We start from the raw sequence: 26,475 nt of genomic DNA, 5'->3' as shown, positions 1-26,475 counted from the left end.
GGCCACAGGACTAGCGAAGAGCACCTGGAGGCAGCTTAGATGGATAAAAGGTTTCAGAACAATGCCAGTGCACGCGGATATTTGAGAGGCTGAGCAAAGGAAGCCAAGGAGCGTCAGCAAGGCGGGGGAAAGGCCAGCAAGTGTGGGGTCTGGCAGCCTAGGGAAGAAAGAGCTTCAGGGAGGAGGAAGTGGACTTCCCTGGTGGCGCAGTGGTTAGGAATCCGCCTGCCAGTGCAGGGGACATGGGTTCAATCCCTGGTCCGGGAAGATCCCACATGCCACGGAGAACTAAGCCCGTGTGCCACAACTACTGAGCCCGCGTGCCTAGAGCCCGTGCTCCGCAACAAGAGAAGCCACCGCAATGAGAAGCCCGTGCACCACAATGAAGACCCAACGTAACCAAAAATAAATTAATTAATTTTTTTTAAAAAGGAGGAGGGAATGGTCAACTGTGCAGCTGAGAAAACGTGAAGGTAGGATGAGTAGTCAGGTTCCCAAATCAGCCTGTAGACACCTATTTAATACATGATGTGCTCAGACAGAAGACTACAGCTATTTCATCCATGCTTCACCACTAACTACTCAGAAACGCTTGCAGAGAGGGGCGTCCCTGGCGGTCCAGCGGTTGGGGCTCAGCACTTCCACTGCAGGGGGCACGGGTTCAATTCCTGGTCAGGGAACTAGATCCTGCAGGCCATGTGTTGCAGCCAAAAACAATCCAAATAAACAAACAAAGAAACAAAAAAAACACTTGAGAAAAATATACTCGGAATCCAACAGACTCTTTCAGCACTGCTTAAGGGGACAGAGGCTCCACTGGGAAAAGGCAAGCTAGATAATCCTGGATGCCAGCAGCTCGTTACTTTCTGACACTCCTGCATCAGCTCAACATAAAGGCTCTCTGCTAGAGCACTCCTTCCCTAGAAGTTCTGACTAGAACAAGGGCCAAAGTTCCATTCAAGAGGGGGGGTCGGCCTGAACTTACAGCTAGTATTTTAAAGTCAGTGACTGCTGGTATTACCTCTAGAAGCAAACAAGTTAGATTCACTTTAAACATTAGGCAGTTTTGCTCATTTCTTTACCTTTCTGTCCTGTTCAGCCTGTATCTCACTTCTATGATGTTCTAATGCTTTTGCCACTGCAGAGTCAAACGCCCGCTTTTCCTCCAGCTTCTGTTTCTCCAAGGCTAAGGCAATGTGCTGCTTCTCCGTGGCTTTCTGTTCGGCCAGCGCTTTGTTCAGCTGGTCGATGCGGCGATGCGCGTGAGCAATCAGGGAGTTTAGGTCGTCGGCGGACAGCTTGTCAGCTAAACAAAACCACGTGAAAATGTTAATGATTTCACCAAAATCATACATCTACAAGGTAACTTGCCTCAACTGACTGTAATTTAAACAGCTAGGAAGAAAAGCCAAGAGGAGCTGACACTTAAAAAGAGATGGAGAGGTTGCCGTGTAATCAGAAATGCACAGCTCGTGGCCAGCAACTAAGCATTTTCAATCCCAAGCAAAATGATTCAGGGAGGCCTCCAAGTACAGAATCAGTTTTTTTCCAGGAACCCAAATTAGTAGTACTTACAATCTGAACTGATTATAAATTGGCTTTGTAACTCACCGTAATTTTGCCTCTAAGGACAAAGCTTACAAACACAAAGCTTACAAATGTACTCACTTCTCCATTTTCTGCTAAAACCTGAATCAAATCCAAATTCTCTCAGACTTTTCCCTAATAAGAGTTTTCTACTTTTTCTGACACAGATAATATTATCCAGGACGGTGACCTGCAGCCAGAGCTGTCCATCAGAATCACTTGCAGAGCTTTTAAAAATAATCATACCCAAAGAGTCTGGTTCTGATGGGTTTTTTTTTCTTTCCCCAATCTCACACTCCAGAAGTGTTCTGATATATTACCACAGGTTAAGAATTATGGCTCTAACAGCAAAATAAAGAATATGGGAAATACTATGATAAACAACTCAATTCCACAATACATAGATTGAAAAGCAAAAAACGAAGTGAGGATGAGAGATTTATTGACCAAATTCACCATGTGTAGCTCCTTTGGATACTGATTTGAACAAAACAACTAAAAAAACTCATTCTATAAAGTGATTAGGGATATTTGAACACTTAAGAGATATCTTTGATGACATGAAGGAATTACTGTTGACTGGGACAATGGTATGGTGATCACATTTTTTAAAAAACATACTGAAAGTTTTTACAAGCTGAAGAATATAATGTTTGGGATCTGCTTCAACATAAGTTGGGGGAATAAATGAGACAAAACCAGCCATGTGTTGGTAACTGCTAAAGTTGGGTGATGGGTAAACAGGAGTTCATTATAGTTTTCTTACTTATTAATGTTTCAAATTTTACAAAATAAAAACTTAAAAATGTATATACATATATATCTATCACATCTACAGGTTTCCAATCACATAGTGAAAACATTTTTGTTCCTGAGAGCACACGGATGACAAAAATATACAAATCAGATTTATCACATGCAACATAATTCTACTTTAGATTAATTTAGACGGTTTAGTATAAGAATCATAGGCAAAACAAAAAGACTTGAGTCTTTTAAGACTCAAAACAGAAGCCTTTAAACATAAAATACACATAATTACTCACCTAGGTCAGAAATACCTACAAAGAAAAAGAATAAGTTTGAAAAAAAGTAAGTACATGTTTCAGTTATTAATCATTAAGTAGGAATATCCAAAAGAAAGCAAGAAGGAACCAGAAGCTAGTAGTAGAAAAAGCATACTTTAGTACTGGAAAGCAAAATTTTTTAAAGGATCAGAAAACATTACATAAATCAAGGTAAATTCTAACATTTCAGAAAATAAGAGAGTCAATGATATTAAAGTAGTCTTGGTTTCCGGGGACTCATCTCTAACTACTTTTATAAAGCAATCAACTTAGTTTTTACATGGAAACTACAATTCTCGTTTATCCCATCTGCATTAGTTCGTAGACTATTTCACAAAGTCACAGTCCTGACTGTGTTCTCAATACCACGCCTCTCCTAACATTGCAAATACTTAAGAAATTAATTTTTCTTCTTTGGAAATGTGAAAACAGTGAACTCACATTAAATTTGTGCTTAATGTGTGCAAATTAAACTAAGAACTATGACTGCCTGACGTGGCGGTAAGGAAAAAAAAATAACATTCTGAAGAGTTTGGATGATGTACCCCACCACGATCACAAGTACCACTGCGTGAACACCTGACAGGAGGGGACCCGCAGACAGTCTCCTGCCTCTCGGAATAAGCTTCTTAACATCCTGGGTATGACCCTTGGATTCAACAAGTTCAAAGACAAGTATTTTTCATCCAAAATGGCTCTAAAAGTTCAACTACTTAATCTGGTATTCAACCAAAGACACAGGGATCTGTCCCAATGCTGCAGGAAAAACCGGCAAAAGATGGACAAGGTTAGGAGATAATAGGTCAGTCTGAACATGGCACGTAAGTATGGCTATATATACTAGCCTACTAGCAATAAAGGACATATCCCTCGGGAATACTGACAACCTACAAATTGCACCTCATCCTCTCATCCTGGCAACACCCATGTGCACACTTCCTCCTCCCACAGTGGTATCCACTATCTGAATATAGTGTTTATCATTCATTTTGTTATACTTCACATATGCATGCATCCTTAAACAATATATAGTTTCATTTTACATGTTCTTAAGCTTCATGTAAGCGGTATCCTATTTTACATATTCTTCTGCAACTTTTTGCTTTTCCTTAACATTTAGGTTCAAGAGAAATGGTCTAGGTCATTCATTTGCACTGCCATACGTGTGGTATTTAACTGTCTCTGATTTTTCTGCTCTTACAAACAGTGCTGCTATAAACATTTTAATGAATCTTCCTGAGCACCTGTGTGAGTCTTCCTGAGCTCATACCTAGGAACTGAACTGTTGGATCAGGAGTATATACATCGTCAACTTCACTAGATACAAGTTATGGTTCAACAAACCAATTGCTGGGAATTCCCTGGCAGTCCAGTGGTTAGGACTCGGCGTTTTCACTGACAGGGGCCTGGATTCGATCCCTGGTTGGGGAGCTAAGATCCCACAAGACACACCGGTGTAGCCAAAAACAAAACAAAACAATTGGTGAATGATCACTTCTAAGTCTCTCTCCTATTCCTCATTTTCAGTGCCCTTGGCATACACACTGGGAGACCCATATCACTTCACCCTCAGATTACTCCAGCAGCTATAAATAGCTTCCTTACCCTGAGGCATCCCTCCCTACATCAAACTCACCCTCAAGCTCATAAAAATGAATTTTCCTACTTATTATAATCACATCATTCCTCTTCTCAAAAGCTCAAAAGGGGGTCCTGTGCTGCCCACACGAATCAATCAGCCAGAGAACAGTGAGGCTAGTAGGTAAGAATGAGATCCTGGCCCTAGCCCCAAACGTGGACAAACTACTTAAGCCCTCTGTGTCTCAGTTTTCTCATCTATAAAACGGGCATAATAATAAAACTTACCTCAAAGGACTGTTATGAACTTTAAAAAAGTTACTACATGTGAAGCACTCAGAACACAGTGCTAGACATAACATAATGCTCAACAATGTTAGCTAAATATTGTTATGTTTGCCACTGTGCTCAGCTATGGAGAACACAGAAAAAGTACTAGACAGATGAGTATCACCAGGATACTTATAACTTAGGGAAATAAGACTAATAAGAGAAAAATAACTGGTAACACAAATCAGTACTAATGAGCTTAGTATAGGTCTTAAAAGAGTTCAGATTTCAGAAGCGAGAACATACACTGAGGGCTGAGGTAATCATGGAATAAGTCACTATCTCCAGAGGGACACAAGAAATCAGCAGCATTGGCAGGAAAACTCTGCAGCTGTAGGCATGGCTGGAAGGGAAAAACTTCAGCAGGTGCCATTTGTACCTTTCAATCTATTTTAAAAATAAGAAATTAAATGGACGTTGCCTTCCTCCCTCTAAAAAATAATCCAAAGATTACACTGCAGAGGATTTTCCCTTTCTATACGATACGCTTCTTTAATGCTGGGTTTCTCAGCCTTGGTACTACTGACATCCTGGGCCAGGTAATTATTAGTTGGAGGGGCTGTTCCGTGCACCGCAGGATACTGAGCAGCACCTCTGGCCTCTACCCCCCCAACGTGACAAGTCTGTCTCCAGACATCGCCAAATATTCTCTGGGGGCAAAATGCCCTGAGCTGATGAGAACACCTGCTTTAATGTTTTCATGCTTTACAATGGGCATTTTTAAAATCAGCCAAAAAAAAAATTTTTATTTTTTATTTTATTTTTTTTATCTTGGCCGCACCACACAGCTTGCAAGATCTTAGTTCCCTGACCAGGGATGGAACCTGCACCCTTGGCAGTGAAAACACAGAGTCCTAACCACAGGACCACCAAGGAATTCCCCCCCGACCCAGGCCCCCAAATTTTTTAAGCTAAAAACTTCACAGGCTGGCATGGAAAAATCAGTAGGATTTAGCCTACTGGGAAGACCAAAGACAAGTATTTTAGATGAGAGAATGCAAATTTCTAGGGATGGCACTCATAACTAACTCTCCATAGGCAAAGCGTGACCTGCCCTTTCAATCTTATTTAATTTACTGCAGCCAACCTAGACTCCCTACTGTCTACCAACGTCAGGTTTAAGCCAAGGAGCTTACATCCAATGGACAGAGATACACACACAACAAACAAAAACCAGTGAGTAAGTACTTCAGAAGGATTAAAAAAAGGTAACGTGGTAGAGTGACTTGTGGAGGAGGATGTCTCTGGGATAATAACATCTGTCTCAGTTGTAACCTCAATGAAGCCGCCCTTGGAAAATTCCGGTGAGGGAAATGGTACAGCTGTGGCCTAAGGGAGCCTGCTCAAGGACACACTCTCCCCTCTGCTGCTAGTCAGTTTAAAGAAGTTTAACCAACAATGTTCAAATAAGACTGACTCACTGTTCCCACACTGAACTTTGTGTGATTCTCCATATAATCCTCTCTTACAAATCCTGCTTTTATTTTTTGCTTTGACAAGAATCTGGTATCTATCTCCCTCTTAAGTGAGTCAACTACATTAAAAAAACTAACTACATATCTGAGTTAATAACAGCCTTGACTCTACTTCTTGCCATGACATCTCCTTGGTTGGCTATGACGCTGTTAAAATTCCTGCACTGTCTTTATTACCTGAGCTCCTTAGACCAGCCACGGTTCTATGATGCAGCCTTGACACCTTCACCCCAGAGAAGTCTATAATGCCAGTTCTTCAGGTGCTACCTGATGTTCAGTTTCTAACAGACACTGGCATTTAGGAAGTACTGTTTTGATTTTGTTGAGACTGGTAATCTCCGTGATTCTTATTATTCTCACAGAGCTTCAAGGAAATGTGACTATTCCCTGCAGTTACAACGTGTAATTGTTGAGCCATCAAAGTTCCATGCAGTCTGAGCTATTTGCAAGTTGAAGGCCACACAGCAGATTTCCTTTCCACCCAGCACCCCTGGGTGAGTTCTCAACCACAGTGTTGTCACAGAGCAGTCATAAGGTGTGCCTTAAGTAATTCATTATGAATATTTTTAAAGTAACAAAGGTTTTGAATAATTTTACATATATGTAATATGCTAATAGAGTCAAGGTTATGTCACTTCACTCACTTAGATTCCAAATTACACTGGCTGGAACTTGTGTCCACCATGGCTAAACCAGGTGTGTCACCTGTCACAGGTGTGACTGAAGTAAAATGTTGAAAACATGATACTGCATATCAGATGAGATATGCATGCCAGAGGGGTTTAGAATAGAGAATGGAGCTGAAGCAAGTTTAGATGAGTTGATCAGTCGTTAAAAAAAAAACACAAAAGGGAAAGTACCAACACTTCAGTTGTACTTACTCATCCCTTTCCACCCTGGCAAGACTTCCGGAGTAATACTGTCCAGTTCTCGTTTAAAGTCATCCCGGGCTTGGACTACCAGCTCATGATACTGAGACACAACCTTAGCCTCAGACTGAGCTGCTTTAACCTGAACAGATACAAGGGGTATGTGGTTAAAGTGAACAAAAAGTGCCATAAACATTCCAGAATATTCTAAGTCATATTCATTTATTTATTTACATTTGGTTGTGAATATATAAGCCATATATAGAAAGAAATCTCAAGCTCAGAAAAAGGAATGTAAGTCTTGTCTTTGATTCCTTCTAATTCTATTCAAATGCCATGGACAGGCTCTGTCCCATCTCACTGTGCCCCTGTCCCTCTTTCTCTGGGTCACGGGAAATTACCCATACACATCACAAATGCAGACTTGTGAAATTTCCATAAGTGGTAATGACCATGAGCAAATATTTACCTATTATAAAAAGTATCAACAATACTGAAGAATCCACTTCGTGTCCAAAGCAAGTTTTTAAAATTAGTTACAACTAATATTCTTTTCAAGGGAAAAGAGAGAAAGATGATAGGAATCTTACTACTTTCCGGAATTCTTAAAAATCCTTTGACAAAACAATTACATTTAAAAATAAAAAGTACTTGTACAAGATCTAAGAAACACACCTTTTGGACCACATTATCCAGATCAACTATCATGTTGTGAAGTTTCCCCTCTGCAGCAGTTATATAAGATTTGGCCCCAGCAACCTCTTCTTTCTTTGCATCTTCAATTACACTTTTCATCTTCTCTAACTCTTCTCTGGAAACCAATAAAACAAAACAAAGGTTTAGTATTAGTCCTCATCAACTTTATTAAAGAATATGACAAACAATTGTTAAGTCTATGAAAAATTTAATTTGGAAAAAACTACTCAATGCTTTTCCAGTCAACAGGCAGAGAACCTTTCCTCACCAACAACTGAAAACACCTTGGTGAGAAGCTAGATTTATAGAGTGAACCAGACGAGTAGCATGGTGTACAGGAAAACACATAGGCTTCAGAACCAGAGAGACTTGGATTCGGCTCCCAGACCAGCCTCTCCTTTGCTGCTCACGCTTATATAGGGAGTAGAGGTAATTCATGCCAAGTACCTTGCACAGTGCCTGCTACATCAGGAGCACTCAATAAATGGCAGCTTTTGCAAGGATTAGGTTGACTCCCCTGCCAATGAGAGCTTGAGGAAGGCAAAGGCAAGGGAGGAGGCCTAAGAGCTCACTAAGCAAATAGCTGGGTCTTCAGGAGCCCTCACGATTCAGGCTGGATGGACTATGGGCTACCCAACCACAGAACACAGAACTCAGAGCCCTGACTCATGGTCGACTGATGTGAGCATAATGCCTTCAATCTCCTAAAAGATATGCTGGCTTTATTAGAAGGGTTCTCTTTCTCTAAATATTTTGTTAAGAAGACAGCAAAAATTTGAATGACAAATATTGATTGGGTGGGCCAAAAGGTTTGTTCGGGTTTTTCCGTAAGATGGCTTTAGTAGCACTTAAACAATTTCGTTAGATTGTATGTGACAGCTGTCATATCAGCACGCATTTAAAAAAAGAATTATCAAAATTGGTGAATTTTTGTGTGGCCATTTTAATATTGAAGGTGGAAGAAAAAAGCAACATTTTCGGCATATTACACTTTATTTCAAGAAAGGTAAAAACACAACTGAAACGCACAAAAAGATTTGTGCAATGTATGGAGAAGGTGCTGTGACTGATCGAACGTGTCAAAAGTGGTTTGCGAAGTTTCGTGCTGGAGATTTCTTGCTGGACGATGCTCCATGGTCGGGTGGACCACTTGAAGTCGATAGCGATCAAATCGAAACAATAATTGAGAACAATCTATGTTACACCACATGGGAGATAGCCGACATACTCAAAATATCCAAATCAAGCGCTGAAAATCATTTGCCCCAGCCTGGTTATGTGAATCGCTTTGGTGTTTGTGTTCCACGTAAGTTAAGCGGAAAAAAACCCTTCTTGACCATATTTCCGCCTGCGATTCTCTACTGAAATGTAATGAAAACATTCCATTTTTAAAACAAATTTGTGATGGGCAATGAAAAGTGGATACTGTACAATAATGTGGAATGGAAGAGATTGTGGGGCAAGCGAAATACACCACCAACAACCACACCAAAGGTCGGTCTTCATCCAAAGAAGGTGATGTGTTTATGGTGGGACTGGAAGGGAGTCTTCTATTATGAGCTCCTTCTGGAAAACCAAACGATTAATTTCAACAAGTACTGCTGCCAATCAGACCAACTGAAAGTGGCACTCGACGAAAAGCGTCCAGAATTAGTCAACAGAAAACACGTAATCTTCCATCAGGATAACGCAAGACTGCATGTTTGATGCCCAGGCAAAAACTGTTACAGCTTGGCTGGGAAGTTCTGATTCATCCACCGTATTCACCACACATTGATTGCACCTTCGGATTTTCATTTATTTTGGTCTTTACATAATTCTTTTAATGGAAAAAATTTCAATTCCTGGGAAGACTGTAAAAGGCACCTGGAACAGTTCTTTGCTCAAAAAGATAAAAAGTTTTGGGAAGATGGAATTATGAAGTTGCCTGAAAAATGGCAGAAGGCAGTGGAACAAAAGGGTGAAAACATTGTGCAATAAAGTTCTTGGAGAAAATGAAAAATACGTTTTTCATTTTTACTTAAAAAACCGAAGGCACTTTTTGGCCCACCCAATAACAATTCCATAATGTTGATGAGAGCCCTTTATTCAAATGTAGGTTCCCATTGTCAGAGGTTGATCTTGTACTTGGTTTGCTTGCTTGATCCTAGTTTTAGACAACTTCCAGGAAAGGTCAAGGTGGCATAAAACTAGACTCATTATATGCTAACTACTTTGGTAGTTAAGGCAAAGAGACTGTGACATACTCTTTAATTTCTGATAAAACTGTTCAAGCCATCCCAGAAAAATCTTGAAATGATGGCAGAGCCTCAGTAAATCTGTAGAACACATATCACCTAAATAATAATCCAAAGAAAAACTTGATTTTTATACAAGATCTTTTATATAGGCTTCTGCCAAGTTTATTTTGGCTGGATTATATATCAATATTTTTTTCCCTCTCTCCCTTTTAAGCTTCCGTGCTCCTATCACCAATACAGTACAGGCGGAGAGGGGAGGGAAGGGTTTCTCTGCCTCCTCTTTCTATGCAGACAGTACAAAGAAAGCCCCCAGGAGGCCCTAATTGCTTGTTAAAGCCCATGAGAAATTACTTGGCTTTGAGAAGGGCATCGGCAGCCTCATCTACTGCCTTTCTGCGTTCCTTCAATGCACCCTCCACTGTGCGCCACTGAGCTGACTTCTTGTCACCTGCAATCTAAACAAACAGTTTTAATTATGTAAACATGAATAACTGCTATTATTGTCACAATAACATGACTAAATGCAGAAAGTAGTGACATGAAAGTCAAAGGTAACAAGTTATATACACTATTTCTCCGGAAGAGGAACTCTTAATCTAATGTTCACATACAGGCTCAAAGAAATCCATGAACCATCTCCCGTCAACCACCCGCACCAAAACTGTAAAAGACTGTGCTCCAGCGCACAAGCATTCTCTAAGGAGAGATATTTTTTATCAGAGTCTCAAAAGGAGATACGAAGCAGAAAAGATTAGTAAGAACAATAACTTGTCATGAATTGTTTGTTGATTAAATCATTCTTCAATGAGGCACCGGTGCTTAAAATTTTCTTATTTGCAGGTCTACTGAAATCATAGTAAGAATAAGTAGAAAGTTTACACATTTGTAGGGTCCTTACTCCTCCAAAACATTACCCTAAAGAATGAGCCTCCATAATTTTTAAGGAGAAAATCAACTACTGTCAAGAACCCCACTCCAGGGGCTTCCCTGGTGGCGCAGTGGTTGAGAATCTGCCTGCCAATGCAGGGGACACACGTTCCAGCCCTGGTCTGGGAAGATCCCACATGCCGCGGAGCAACTAGGCCCGTGAGCCACAATTACTGAGCCTGTGCGTCTGGAGCCTGTGCTCCGCAACAAGAGAGGCCACGATAGTGAGAGGCCCGCGCGCCGCGATGAAGAGTGGCCCCCGCTTGCCGCAACTAGAGAAAGCCCTCGCACAGAAATGAAGACCCAACACAGCCATAAATTAATTAATTAATTAAATTTAAAAAAAAAAAGAACCCAAGAACCCCACTCCACCTTGAGCTGACTTCTACAGAATGTGAATTTTATCTTTATATATATATATATATATATATATGTCTCCCTTGAAAATTCCTCAGGCAGGTCTAACATGTTTTGCTCCAGCACTGGAACTGACTGCCAGCCACTTCTTCAACTGAGCAGAGTTGGCTAATACTTAGGGGATACATCATACCAAAAACAAAAACCACCTCTAACACTATAATCACACTCAGTGCAGCAAGACGCTCACACAAGAGAGGTGTAAGAAAGCCGATCACTGAAGGCGTGGCATAGGCGAGTCCAGCTTCCATCCCCCTCTCACTTTGCATCATATAAACAATGAGCGGAATGTTGTTTGGAACTGTTTCAACTCTTTAAAACTATTTTTAAAATTAGTTATTAACTATTTTAAATGACTTTTTTCCCCTCCCTTTTCTTTTGCCAAGTACATATAGTTTAAAGTAGTATATTATGTGTAGATATGAAGCAAAATCCACCTTATGGCTTCTCTTCAAAGTACAGTTGACCTTTTAACAACACAGGTTTGAACTGCATGGGTCCACTTATACAAAGATTTTTTTCAACACAGTACTACACAATCTGCAGTTGGCTGAATCCACAGATGCAGGAGGGCCAACTACGGGACTTGAGCATCCGTGAATTTTGGTATCCGTGGCGGGTCCTGAAACCAATCCCCTGCAGATACTGAGGGGTAACTATATACTATGCTAGGACCTTAGAGAGGAATAGGAACATACTAAATTACCAAAGAATGAAATATTTTTTATCAAAGAAAAAAACGACTGAATTGGTTCAGTAATTACATTTCAAGTCGCCCAAAGAGGGCCACTACAGGGGCTGCTGCACACCTGAAACATGAGTGCAATCTCAGTGTGGTGTCCTGGGCCTTGGATGCCCAACCTATATCTTACCTTGTTAGAAACAGAAGTGGTTTTGCCTCTGCAGCCCTAGGCCTGCTACTTTAAGGGGAATAGGGCTCAGCAAAAGTAATGCCTCTGGTTTGGGTCATTCACAAGCAATTCTCCACATTATGTTCCTACTGACATCTAGTGTGATCTCGATTTTAAAGGTACATCCATTATCAATGCAAAGTTTAAACAACCAAGCTCCTTAAGGCAGGATTAACCCTGCCACCGGACCACTGTGGCAGTCTGAGGAAGCCTCTCAGGGTAACATTTTAAAATGCTTAAAATGAAACTATTAGATTGCAGAGAAGCCCAATTACATTGAAATATGGTCATAAAAGATACATTTTTTTAATTTTGTGAAATAGAAACCAAAATCTAGTAGTAGAACTAATAAATACCCTAATCCAGAAGTAGTGATAAGCATAAATGCTATTTCAAGAGATCTGCAAGTACCATAATGTAATATGAAAATACCTGTGCTTTCTCTTGGTAATAAAGTTATGGATACTACTAACACTACTGCTTTTGTTGTCACTATTCGTAATTGAAGGAAAAGCTTTTGAGGCTAGGGAAAATAAAGATGTTTTCCATCCAAGTTCAGCGAGCCCCTGAATTCTATCCACAGACCCAACTCTAGGTTAAGAACCCCTGCTTTTAGAAGAAATAGTTGGTACTTTTTTTCTATCTTTGTATCTCACTTTTCTAATTTTTATGTTCTACACAGATTGTTGCAAAGTGACAAAACCAATTAATTTCATGGTGTGAATAATCAAGTTGAAGATTCAGTGAACTGCCACTTTAGCCATCTTGCAAAATAAAATACATCAAAAAATGTTGTTGGTTTGGGCCATATCAGTATCCTGTATAAAAAATTTTCCAAGACTTTATCATATGCTGTTACAAGACCCTGGTATTGTATTAAGGTAACTCTTCATAACTAACCCAAACAGACTCATGAATCATGTAAATGTCAATGACATATCTGGAGGCCAAAATGTGTCTCCCTGTGTTAAAGGTATTCCTGTTTACAGAGGTCCAAGGATAAGCTGTCCTGTAAAACAGACATCGGATTCCCCTACGATCAAGCCTGGTCCAACTGTTTACAAACAATGCTTTGAGAAATTAACTCAGTATATATTATAGAACGAGCCCATGTGCACCTACAGCTTCTTTTGCTACAAGAAACAGAGTTGGGATCAATTTTTAACATTTCAAAACTTGTGTTCAATACGTTTTTCTGATTATTTTGTTAACACCAGCTAATGTTCCCTAATCTGGTTAACTGTGCTACTATAAAGTATCCTTTAGTTGTAACATCCTTATTGTAAACGATCTCATACTGTCTAATCCACATGCACTACATGTTCTGTGTTCAGCGGGAAGAGGAAATACCCTCTTCTGCAGCCTTCCACCAAAGCAGTACCATGGACATCTAAAGCCTCTAATCACTGTCCTTCTGAAAGAAACTACTTGGGTTTGAACTCAACTTCCTGCTATCATGCAACTTCCAGCCTTCTCTATACATGTGTATAACCAGCAGAGTAAGTATTTCCTGTGTGCTTTTTACTTTCCTGACTGAACTCTGACTAAGATTTAAATTTTTCTCGTGGACTTTGAACAAAACAGAATTTTCTTTTAATTTTTCAAAGGTTGTAGTTTCTTGACCGTTTGCATCAGAGGTCTAATTTAACTCCTTCGTGATGCACGTACATACAACTAAAGCAATCTGAAGTGTATTTAAATATTTTAAAAACCACAGTCACGGTAGCAAAGTAACTTTACGGATCATGCATGATCCTGATTCCTGAGATTTATAGGTTCTCTGTTTCATTTTATTCTTTTTTTTTTTTAAGTTACATTTGTTGGAAGTAGCAGACCAAATCTTTTTTCAACCCAAACTTGAACTTTTTTTTTTTTTAATTATTTATTTATTTATTTATTTATGGCTGTGTTGGGTCTTCAGTTCTGTGCAAGGGCTTTCTCTAGTTGTGGCAAGCGGGGGCCACTCTTCATCACGGTGCATGGGCCTCTCACTATCGCGGCCTCTCTTGTTGCGGAGCACAGGCTCCAGATGCACAGGCTCAGTAATTGTGGCTCACGGGCCCAGACGCTCCGTGGCACATGGGATCTTCCCAGACCAGGGCTCGAACCCATGTCCCCTGCATTGGCAGGCGGATTCTCAACCACTGCGCCACCAGGGAAGCCCCCCATTTTATTCTTTAAATGACTTGGTGTCAAGATACATTTTTATATACTGAATAACTGAATGTAATTATAAAGGAAATTTATTGAGTCCCAGTATTACATTTTTTTTTAAATAAATTTATTTATCTATTTATTTTTGGCTGTATTGGGTCTTCGTTGCTGCGCACGTGCTTTTCTCTAGTTGCAGCGAGTGGGGGCTACTCTTTGTTGTGGTGCTCGGGCTTCTTGCTGTGGTGGAGTCTTTGATTGGGAGCACGGGCTCTAGGCGGACGAGTTTCAGTAGTTGTGGCACACGGGCTCAGTAGTTGTGGCTCGCGGGCTCTAGAGTGCAGGCTCCGTAGTTGTGGTGCACGGGCTTAGTTGCTCCACGGCATGTGGGATCTTCCCGGACCAGGGCTCAAACCCGGGTCTCCTGCATTGGCAGGTGGGTTCTTAACCACTGTGCCACCAGGGAAGCCCCGAGTCCCAGTATTACATTTTAATTAGTGTAATTACTTTATTCTTTGAGGTGTCCAATGTAAGTTAAATAATCAACATAAGCATTTAAAGTAGCTGGTGTTTTGGGGTACCTGGGATCTCTGTATTATTCTTTTAACTGTGTGTCAATCTAAAAGTATCTGACAAAAAAAGTTTATTTTAAAAAATAGTTGGCGATTTTAAAGCAAAAGAAAAAAGGCAAACAACAAATACATTCAAGCACTATTAAGATATGAAAGCAAATCTGAACTAATTCTTATACCATATCACTGTTGTGAGATAAAGCACCATATATAAAATTCATTAAAAAGAACACCTGAAATTTTTTTTTTCATTTTTTTTTGTTTTTCTAAAAAGACCATCATTCTAGTTCGTTTTCGCTTACTGAGAGAAAGCCCAACTCAGAAGGAAGAAATCATGTCTAACATTCTTTGGCCCACCTCAGAATCGTCCATGGCTGTTTTCAGTATGTTGGCGTGGGCAGTGACAGCCTGGACCGCAGCATTCTGAGCCACAATAGCCTGCTGAGTAGTGCAAGCAGTTTGGCTCAGAGCATCTTCTAAGCTCTTGGCTAGTGCTGAAGTTAAAAAAAAAAAAAAAAAAAAAAAGTTAAAAACTAGATCCCTCCTACCAAATGACTTTAATCTTTCCCTCTTCACCTGTTGAGTCTTGCATTGCATTTCCCCCTCAAAACAAACAAAATACAGATTAAGTGAATCAAAATTTCACTTAAAAGTATGATAAAATATTAATAATCACTGAATCCAGATGGTGAATCTATGCAGGTTCATTACACTATTTTTACTGTTATGTATATCTGAATTTTTTCAAAATAAAACATGTTTTGTGTTTTCTATATGAAAGGGAAGATCGCAATAGGAAAGGCAAATATATAAAAGGATTGAAGATCACTTAAATGAGCCAGCATATAGTTTAAGAAACAATCAAAAAAATTTTGTGAAAGCGATTATAACTACAGTGAACAGCAAAAGGATAAACATGAAGATATAAAATAGGACATCAAAATCACAAAATGTGGGGGAGGGGAATAAGAAAATGTAGATCTTTTAGAATGTGTTTGAGCTTATATGACTATCCGTCTAAAGCAAGCAGATATAGCAATGGGTTAACACACTTGAAAACAAGGGTAACCACAAATCAAAAACACGCTACAGATTCACAAAAACCAAAAAGAAAGGAATTCAAGCATAATACAAATGAAAACCATCAAACCACAAAAGGAAAAACCAAAAGAAGAAGAAAGGAACAAAGAAGACGTTAACTGGATAACAAGATTTTAAATGGCAAAAAATACATACCTATCAATAATTACCTTAAATGTCAATAGACTAAATGCTCCAATCAAAAGACACAGAGTGGCAGATTAGATAATAAAACAAGAACCTATAATATGCTGCCTACAATAGATCCATGTTAGGGCGAAAGACACACACAGACTGAAAGTGAGGGGATGGAAAAAGATATTTCATGCAAATGGAAACAATAAGAAAGCAGGGGCAGCAATACCCATACCAGAAACAATACATTTTAAAATAAAGGACATGGAGAAAGACAAAGAAGAAAGACAAAGATGGACACTATATAATGATAAAAGGATCAATACAAGAAGAGGATATTACACTCATTAACTTATATGCACTCAATATAGGAGCATCTAAACACATAAAACAAATACTAACAGACATAAAGGGAGAAACTGATGGGAATACATAAATAGTAGGAGACTAACATCCCACTGACATCAACAGACAGATCTTTCAGACAAAAAAATCAACAAGGCAAAAGAGATCCTAACTGACACAATAAAACAGTTGGACTTAATTGCTATCTACAGCAACACTACATCCAAAAAACCAGAATACACATTCTTTTCAAGTGCGCATGGAACATTCTCTAGGACAGACCACATACTAGGACACAAAACAAGCCCAACAAATTGAGGATAAGTAATTAAAGACAGTAATTATTTCAAGCATCTTTTCCGACCATAATGGCATGAAACTAGAAATAAACCACAGAAAGAAAAACGAGAAAAAACCTATTACATACAGACTAAACAACATGCTACTAAAACACCAATAATAGGTCAAAGAGAAATCAAAAAATACCTTGAGACAAACAACAATGAAAGCACAACCATACAAAAGTCTATGGGAGGCAACAAAAGCAGTCTTAAGAGGGACATTCATAGCAATAAAGGCCTTCCTCAAAAACAAATAAATAAAACTCAAATAAATAACCTAACCTACCACCTAAAAGATTAGAAAAAGAAGAACAAACAAAGCCTAAATTCAGCAGGAGGAAGGAAATAATAAAGATTAGAGATGAAATAAATAACACAGAGATTAAAAAAATGAAAAAAAATCAAAGCAAGAGCTGGTGTTTTGAAAGGTAAACAAAATCGACAAACCTCTAGCCAGGCTCACCAAGAAGAAGAGAGGACCCAAATACACAAAATAAGAAGTGAAAGAGGAGAAATAACAACTAATACCACAGAAATACAAAAAAATCATTAAGAAGAAAATACTATGAACAGTTATATGCCAACAAAGTGGACAACCTTGAAGAAATGGACAAGTTTCTAGAAACATACAGCCTGCCAAAACTGAATCAAGAAGAAACATAATTTGTACAGACCAATCACTAGAAGTGAAATAGAATCTATAATTTAAAAAAACTCCCTGCAAACAAAAATCCAGGATCAGGTGGATTCACTGGGGAATTCTACAACAATATACAAAGAACTTATACCTATCCTTCTCAAATTCTTCCAAAAGACTGAAGAGGAGGGAACACTCCCAAGGTCATTCTATAAGCCATTATCACCCTGATACCAAAACCAGACAAAGACACTACAAAAAAAAAGGAAAATTTACAGGCCAATATCTTTGATGAATGGAGATGTAAAAATCATCAACAAAATATTACCAAACCGAATCCAACAACATATAAAAAGGATCATATACCATGATCAAGTTGGATTCATTCCAGGGTCACAAGGATGGTTCAACATATGCAAATCAATCACTGTGATACACCACAGCAACAAAAGAAAAGACAAAAACCACACGATCATCTTGATAGATGCAGAAAAAGCATTTGATAAAATTCGACACCCCTTCATGATAAAAACTCTCACCAATGTGGGAGAACATAATAATAAAAGCCATTTATGGCAAACCCACAGCCAATATAATACTCAACAGTGAAAGGCTGAAAGTCTTCCCACTAAATTCTGGAACAAGACAAGGATGCCCACTCTCACCACTTCTATTCAACATAGTACTGGATAGTCCTAGCCACAGGAATCAGACAAGAAAAAGAAATAAAAAGTATCCAAATTGGAAGGGAAGAGGTAAAATTGTCATTATATGCAGATGACATGACACTCTACATAGAAAACCCTAAAGATTCCACACAGAAACTAGTAGAACTGATAAATGAATTCAGCAAGGTGACAGGATACAAGATTAATATAAAGAAATCTGTTGCATTTCTTTACACTAACAATGAAACATCAGAAAGAGAAAGTAAAGAAACAATTCCCATTTAAAGTCACACCAAAAAATAAAATAAAATACCTACAAATAAACCTAACCAAGGAGGTGAAAGACCGATACACCGATAAAGGAAACTGAATATGATTCAAAGAAATGGAAAGATATCCCATGTTCTTAGACTGGAAGAATTAATATTGTTAAAATGTCCACAGTACTCAAAGTAATCTACATATTTAATGCAATCCTTACCAAAATACCCATGACATTATCCACAGAACTAGAACAAATAATCCTAAAATTTATATGGAACCAGAAAAGACCCAAAATCGCCAAAACAATCCTGAGGAAAAAGAACAAAGTTGGAAAGATAACACTCCCAGACTTCAGGCAACACTACAAAGCTCAGTAATCAAAACAGTGTGGTACTGAAAGAGAACGAGACACATATGGATCAATGGAACAGAATAAAGAGCCCCAAAATAAACCCACACAGCTGAGACGAAAAACCAAATCCAAGTAATCAAACGAATGCCCTACATCTGTGCTCATTCTGGCTCTTCTACTCTGTACACAATTCTAACAAACTTGCCTCCTAGGAGTAGGACAGAGCCAGCAAGTTGAAAGAAAACAAGAACCACTCAAGGCAAAAAAAACAACAGAAAAACGTGGAGACAAAAAAACAAAAAAAAACCAAAAAACTATAAACAGCTGTCCTAAGAATTTAAAACTAACATCTCTTGGTCCAGCAAAAAGCTACATGCACACTACCTCCAGGGACATCAATATATTGCAGCACAGTACAATAAATTATGTTCCATGTACCTCGTTTAAGACAGGAAAATACATTTTTAGGTAACTGATACCTGTGTTTTTTTTGGCCCTGCGGCAGGCGGGCTCTTAGTTCCCCGACCAGGGATCACACCTGGGCCCTTGGCGCAGAGTCCTAACCACTGGACCGCCAGGGAAGTCCCACTAACATCTTTCTTTAAGCCATCAAAAAAGCTAATGTAAAATTGAAACTTAAAAAGGAATATGCTTCGGTTAGGTGGAAACCAGCAATGTGTGGAACATTCCATCCCCCAATGATGTCAGATAAGGGGGCGGCTAGACGGAGTCCAGAGGCCAGGTAATAAACCAGAGTGGGAGCCATTCCAACCTGCACAAATATATGTATGAGTGTAACAGAAGACTCTTAGGCAAGTGGCCAAAACATAAATAATTTCTGTTCCGCAGAGTACAAAGAATCTTCAGCACTAACCATAATAAAAACAAAAGGACAAAGTACGTGAATCACTTGAATTTATGCGGATTAGAATAGCCCTTGTCACCTGGGTAAAAGTTTAGATGGAAAGAACACAAGTGATGAAATAAAGATGGTGAACAGAGCAACACCACTAAAGAAACCACAAAGAGCCGACAGATGAGAAACTTGTGTGACAGCTGAAGAAGAGAGCAACCGAGAGAGATGACCCAAGTACTTAAGAAGCGTCAGGTTTACATACACTCAATCTTAACTTGTTCTTGCTTCTCCTGTTGCGCAAGCCGAGCTGCAACTTCTTCAGGTGGCCGCTCCCTTACAGAAGTTGAGGATGCTTCCTCTTGCAGCAAGACTAAATGAGAGGAAATCAAATTTCAGCACAGAATTTCAACAGCTAATGGGGACATAAAAACACCATCATTTGTGCTTGCCAGATGTATCAACTTGAGGGCATTTTTGTGATAAAGATTCTAAAACCACATCATCACTCAATGATTCCAACACGAAGAAATAAAGGGTCAGCTCTTAAACCCCTTGTTTTCAAAGATTTATTCAGACTTTGAAATTTAGGGAATGCCTAGACATTGCATAGTTTTGATGAGCATATCGTTTACATAACCACAAATACAGATAATTTAACTACCTGAAGTTGCAGGCTTGGGTTTTCCTTCACCAGTTTCAGGGTGATCAGTTTCTGTAGATTCCTCATGCTGAACCACAGGCGCTGGGATGGACAGTGTGTCACCTGCTGCAGAAATAATTTGAGCTGCATCTGTAGGTGCTATAAACATATGTTACACATGGTATTTACAGTTTCCTGGGTTAACAGAGAAACACACAGGAATCCACTACTATTACCTCCCACTTCACATCTGACTCCTTAAAGACACAAACACATGTGCTGCCACTACTCAAACACACAAACAGTCAGAGGCGCTGCCCACTGCACAAACCCACACACAATGAGCAATGGCTGGGAAAACACAAGAGAAGAGAGTCTGGTCAGCATCCACCTGCATTTTAACCATTATTCTCAGGCAAGCCTTCTAATAACAGTGCTAAATGGTACTAAATCTTAACATGAGAAGGGGACATAAGATTTACATAGCATGGAAATATAATAACAAATGAGAAAACAGCCTGTAATGAAGAAGGTAGATAAAAGAAAGTAACCAGGGCTTCCCTGGTGGCGCAGTGGTTGAGAATCTGCCTGCCAATGCAGGGGACACGGGTTCGAGCCCTGGTCTGGGAAGATCCCACATGCCGCGGAGCAACTAGGCCCGTGAGCCACAACTACTGAGCCTGCGCGTCTGGAGCCTGTGCTCCGCAACAAGAGAGTCCGCGATAGTGAGAGGCCCCGCGCACCGCGATGAAGAGTGGCCCCCGCTCGCCGCAACTAGAGAAAGCCCTCGCACAGAAACGAAGACCCAACACAGCCATAAATAATTAAAAAAAAAAAAAAAAAAAAAATGAAAGTAACCAAAAACCATTTTTTAATTGCTTTGAAGAGTGGTAGAGATGAAAGAGGTGCGGGCAAGAACAGGATGGCAATTTTAAACACAAACAAGAAAAGTTCACAGTTTAGATGGCAAGTGAGTAAAGGACAGGACTCAGTTTAAAAAATTACTTCATAGACATATTTTTAAAGAAAAGAAGGTTGAAAAATCAAGAGCTTATAAATTATAAATAAAAGTGTTGATGGAAGAGAAATGAGTAATTCTGAAGGTGGAATAGATGGTGGGGTGGGGAGCAACAAAATGGAGAAAAAAAATTTTTAAATAAACTGAAGGTCCCATTTAAGAGTTAAAGTTGGACTATCACAAAGCCCATTAACTGGTCTCCTTGCTCTGTCCCGTGGTTCCTTTATCTATTCTCCACAATAGCCAGTAATCTTATTAAAAGTCAGCTATCAATCCCCTGACTCATAATCCTCCCAACAACTTCCCATCTTACACAGACTAGAAAGCAAAACTCTTATGATGGCCTCCAAAGACTGCCACTATAGGCTTTCTGCTCCCTCTCTACTATTGCTATTATTCTCCTCTTACTCTACCTGGGTTTCATTTGCTCCTTGCTAGAATATGCCAAGCCTTTGCACTTGCTAATCCTTCTGCCTGGAAGCTCTTCCCCACCAGCCCTTTACATGACTGATTCCCTCATCTCTTTCTAGTCTCTGCCCAAATGACACCTTCCAGAGGAAACTTTTCTTACCCACTCCATTTAAAATTGCAATATTCCCTCCCACACTTATCACTGCATGACATCCTATACGTAATTTACTTGTATATTTATATGCGACTTCCCTCCCCTCATCCCACTAAGGAATCTTCACAGCATTTGTGTGTTTGTTTTTACTGTTTTGTTCACTGCTATAACCCCAGTGCCTAAAAGACACCCAGCACTTGGCACACACAGTAGATACTCAATATTTACTGAGTGAAAGTCAGGTGATTTAATCAAGGACAGAAGTGAAAGGAGAAACATAATAAATTCAAATGCATGCAGACCAGGTTAGGACTAGGAAGTGCTATAAGTTATTGTGGGATTACAATCATCGGGAAAAAAAAATCTGCAGATCAAAACTAGATCAAGACACTTCATCACTAAGAAAGAAGAGAGAAGAAAGAGTTGGTGAACAGGGAGAAAAAAGAGGTGTGGAAAGAGAACAAATCTTAAAATCTAAAGAGAGGGAAAGCTAGGAGTCAGAGAAAAGGAAAAAGTAACAGAAAAATAAGTGTGCTGCAGGCAAGACAATTCTTGTTACCATTACTTAGTAGCTGTTCACAATAAAGCCCAATTTCATATCCCACTCAACCCTTAAAATGAGAGCCAAGATGACAGGTGAGAATACTCCCTCCCCAAGGTGAGGGAAGAGTCCTTCATGGGGACGGGCCCCCCTCTTGACTATGGGTACAAATACATTAAAACAATTCATTTACCTATAATTTTAAAAGAATGATTCTAAATATAGGTACCTGTTGTTGAAGCTGAAGTGTCTCCCTTTTGTTTTTGGAGCTGTGAAGCAGGCTGTCTAGATTCTTCCATTGCCTCAGATACACTAGAGATTTTTAGTGGACCAGACTGAATCTTGGAAATGAAAAACATTTAACATTTCAGATATGATAGTGTTCTTAAAAACAGGCAGCACAAAGTATCTTGTATTATTTTAAAAGTCAAGTTTTTCAGGCTTTTAACATAAAGGTATCAACAATTTACAACAATGTATTTTATTTTTTAATTTCTTTTAAACTTCTTTATTGGAGTATAATTGCTTTACAATGTTGTGTTAGTTTTCGCCATATAACAAAGTGAATCAGCTACAAATATACATATATCCCCATATCCCCTCCCTCTTGCGTCTCCCTCCCACCCTCCCTATCCCACCCCTCTTGCGTCTCCCTCCCACCCTCCCTATCCCACCCCTCTAGGTGGTCACAAAGCACCAAGCTGATCTCCCTGTGCTATGCGGCTGCTTCCCACTAGCTATCTATCTTACATTTGGTAGTGTATATATGTCCATGCCACTCTCTCACTTCGTCCCAGCTTACCCTTCCCCCTCCCCGTGTCCTCAAGTCCATTCTCTATGTCTGCGTCTTTATTCCTGTCCTGCCCCTAGGTTCATCAGAACCATTTTTTTTTTAAGATTCCATATACATGTGTTAGCATACAGTATTTATTTTTCTCTTTCTGACTTACTTCACTCTGTATGACAGACTCTAGGTCCATCCACCTCACTACAAATAACTCAATTTCGTTTCTTTTTATGGCTGAGTAATATTCCATTGTATATATGTGCCAAAACAATGTATTTTATTAACCATAGTAAGAGAAGCCATCGTACTAGAAAAACGCAGTCCAAAAATGTCATTCCAAATGACTAGTCTATATTTTAATAGTAACAAAGACTTCTCTTAGGGCAACTAATAAAGTACATGATATATGACCTTCCCTTTAAACACCATTCCTTTTATAAATACAACACTGAGAAGGCTATTTCCATTCGCATTCTAAATCCAGTTATGGTGTCTTCTAAATAAATTCAGTTAAAATCAAATTTGTTTTTAGAAGGCTCTGAGTAAAAATGAAAATTCATCTTTTTTCTCTTTAATCTCCAAGATTCCCGTACCTGCACACTAAGATATATGATCCAGTTGTGAGTGATGCCTGTTTTTCTCTTTCTCAGTAACCACCTGCCTTAAGTTTAAGGCACCACTCATTAACAGGACTGCCAGGTGATGTGCCACAGAAAATTACTGAGTAACAGAAATATTTTCATTTACCACCTATGTTGTCCCCCTTTTTGCCAGAACTTGGCATTGGGACTCAGATATCCCTAAGATGACTACTCAAACATAACAGAAATTATTCTGAATTTTGTCACTACCAGAAATCAGAAATATAGACATTTTCTTACTATTAAAATTTTGTTATTTTTTAACTCATGAAATGCATGCTCACTATATAACAAGCAAAATAACATCAAGATACATCATTGTTTTAGTTTGCCCCTTCATTGTTCCTTCCAGCACTCTCAGGGAGCCACTGCTAATGCCCTGAAATTAATCCTTCCACCCATGAGCTCAGGTATATATACATATACAATTTTTCATTTCTTTAAACAAACTAAATAGTTAATTTTATATTATACAAATTATCGTGTAACCTGCTTTTTTTCATTTAACAACACATTATGTACATTCGCTTCCGGTCAAGAAACTCTTTTTAGTTGAATAATATCCTAATTTAATTGTATATCCTAATGAAGTGGCAAATCCCATAATTTGGTCAACTACTCCCCTACTTATGGACATTCAAGTTGTTTCCTGATTTTTGTTAAGCATTCTTGTCCACAGACAACTGAAAAGCACTAGAGTGTGATGTCTGCAGGATAGCTGCCAGAAGAGGGAGTGCTGGGTCAGAGGGCTTGTATATTTTTAAGATATTATCACTTTCACATAAGGTTCTGGCAACTCACACTCTCACAACAAATGTGTGTGTATGTGTTTGTGTATAAATATGATCTATTTCCAGACTCCGTTGTTCTGTTCCTCTAATTTCTATTCCTATGTCAAAACCTTATTGTTTTATGAAAGTAGGATTATAACAGTCAGTATCTGGAAAAGCAAGTGACCTCTGACCCCCTACCCCAACACTTTTTAAAAATGTCCTTGACTAGTCTTATACATTACTTATTCCTCCACATGAACTTTAAAATCATCTTGTCTGGTTCTTTACCCTCTGGAAAAATCAATTAGAATTCATATTAGATGTCTGTGTGTGTATTTATGTACACATACACACACATCATAAAAACATTATTTCTCTCAAATATATACATATTTAAGAGAGATTTGAGAGAAATGCATATACTTAAGAGAAATGACATTTTAATATTACATCCCATCCAGGAACATAACATTTGTCACCATTTAGACAGGTCTTATTCTATGTCCATCAAAAAGATTTTAGGTTTTTCTTCTCTCAGTATTTACTGTCTATGCATAAATAACCATGTTGACACTAAAAGGGTTACCATGAAATAAAATGCATAGTTTCTAAAAGAAACAAGTTTGTAAGGACACACAACAGTATAGAGTGCTGAATAAATGGTACAAATTAAAAAATAAAAACACTGGGCTTCCCTGGTGGTGCAGTGGTTAAGAATCTGCCTGCCAATGCAGGGGACATGGGTTCGAGCCCTGGTCTGGGAAGATCCCACATGCCGCGGAGCACCTGGGCCCATGAGCCACAATTACTGAGCCTGCGCGTCTGGAGCCTGTGCTCCGCAACAAGAGAGGCCATGATAGTGAGAGGCCCGTGCATCGCGATGAAGAATGGCCCCCGCTTGCCACAACTAGAGAAAGCCCTCGCACAGAAACGAAGACCCAACAGAGCCACAAATAAATAAATAAATAGTCACAACCTTCCTCCCAACCCAGCCCTAAAAAAAATAAAAAAATAAAAACATTAATTCCTATTGGAATTCAGCTGTGTAGTGAAGGATGCAGGCCTTGAAGAGAACACTGAAAGACAAAAGAAAGGAAGTCATTCTGAGTAGAAGACAGACATGAGAAGAGCTGTACAAATGGAAAGGATCACTCTTTAGTTCTCTAGTTTACCAAGGACCTTGGAACAATGCCTGGTACATAATAATCACTTGATTGACATTTGAGTAAATGAATGAATGAAAAGCACAAGGCATATTTGTAAGGTAAACAAGTATGAAACTAAGTATTTATGAGCAGGACCATACAGAGATAAGACTGGAAATGTAAATGAGAGCCAGAATGCCAAGGGTAATAAATATCAACCTAAGAACCAGCAAAAGCCATAAACGACAGAAATAAAGGAACCAATAGCCAGCTCCCAGGTTAACATTTAACCACTCCTGGCTTCACTTTCCTTATTCAGAACATGAGACAATCTCTCTTCTGTCTTTAAAACAATAGGAATCAAAGTTCTTGATTAAGTGATATGATGAAAATATCATGAAAACATCACAGCACTTATTCTAAAAGATTCTCTGATACTGATATAAGGATGGCCTAGATCATGTTAGGAAGAGAGACTGGGGGGTTGGAGACTGGGAGGAAGTGGGAAAGGCTGTGTGTCAGGGGAGAGGAACAGGGCTAATTTAAATACAAAGTGATAAAGGTCAGAAATGAGATAAAGATGGTGGAAAGAAAAAGAATAAACATTAGAGATCTAACAAGATAGGACAGCTAGGACTTTCCTGGTGGCGGAGTGGTTGAGAACCCGCCTGCCAATGCAGGGGACACGGGTTTGAGCCCTGGTCCGGGAAGATGCCACATGCCGCGGAGCAACTAAGCCCGTGCACCACAACTACTGAGCCTGCGCTCTAGAGCCCGCGAGCCACAACTACTGAGCCCACACGCCACAACTACTGAAGCCCGCGCACTCAGAGCCCGTGCTCCACAACGAGAAGCCCGCACCACAAC

General features: G+C 39.3%; 1 protein-coding gene across 10 annotated transcripts in view; it reads right to left on the bottom strand.

Moving 5' to 3' along the window:
* IMMT (inner membrane mitochondrial protein) overlaps window positions 1-26,475 on the bottom strand; it is a 51,460-nt gene that overhangs the window by 5,179 nt on the left and 19,806 nt on the right. For 3 of the 10 annotated variants that reach the window (XM_059893415.1, XM_059893410.1, XM_059893411.1), the window contains exons 4-12: window positions 22,492-22,603; window positions 20,160-20,297; window positions 19,761-19,868; window positions 15,178-15,314; window positions 10,194-10,297; window positions 7,582-7,717; window positions 6,919-7,048; window positions 2,634-2,648; window positions 1,083-1,306 (exon numbers count right to left, since the gene is read on the bottom strand). In XM_059893415.1, coding sequence (XP_059749398.1) covers window positions 1,083-1,306; window positions 2,634-2,648; window positions 6,919-7,048; window positions 7,582-7,717; window positions 10,194-10,297; window positions 15,178-15,314; window positions 19,761-19,868; window positions 20,160-20,297; window positions 22,492-22,603 — 1,104 coding nt within the window. Of the gene's footprint in view, window positions 1-1,082; window positions 1,307-2,633; window positions 2,649-6,918; window positions 7,049-7,581; window positions 7,718-10,193; window positions 10,298-15,177; window positions 15,315-19,752; window positions 19,869-20,159; window positions 20,298-22,491; window positions 22,604-26,475 lie in introns of those variants that run through there. The other 7 variants (XM_059893414.1, XM_059893413.1, XM_059893418.1 and 4 more) reach the window with 7 other exon arrangements.

Source organism: Balaenoptera ricei, chromosome 13 (assembly GCF_028023285.1).
Source record: "Balaenoptera ricei isolate mBalRic1 chromosome 13, mBalRic1.hap2, whole genome shotgun sequence".
Lineage (NCBI taxonomy): Eukaryota > Metazoa > Chordata > Mammalia > Artiodactyla > Balaenopteridae > Balaenoptera > Balaenoptera ricei.
This window is presented reverse-complemented; position numbering and strand designations above follow the sequence as displayed.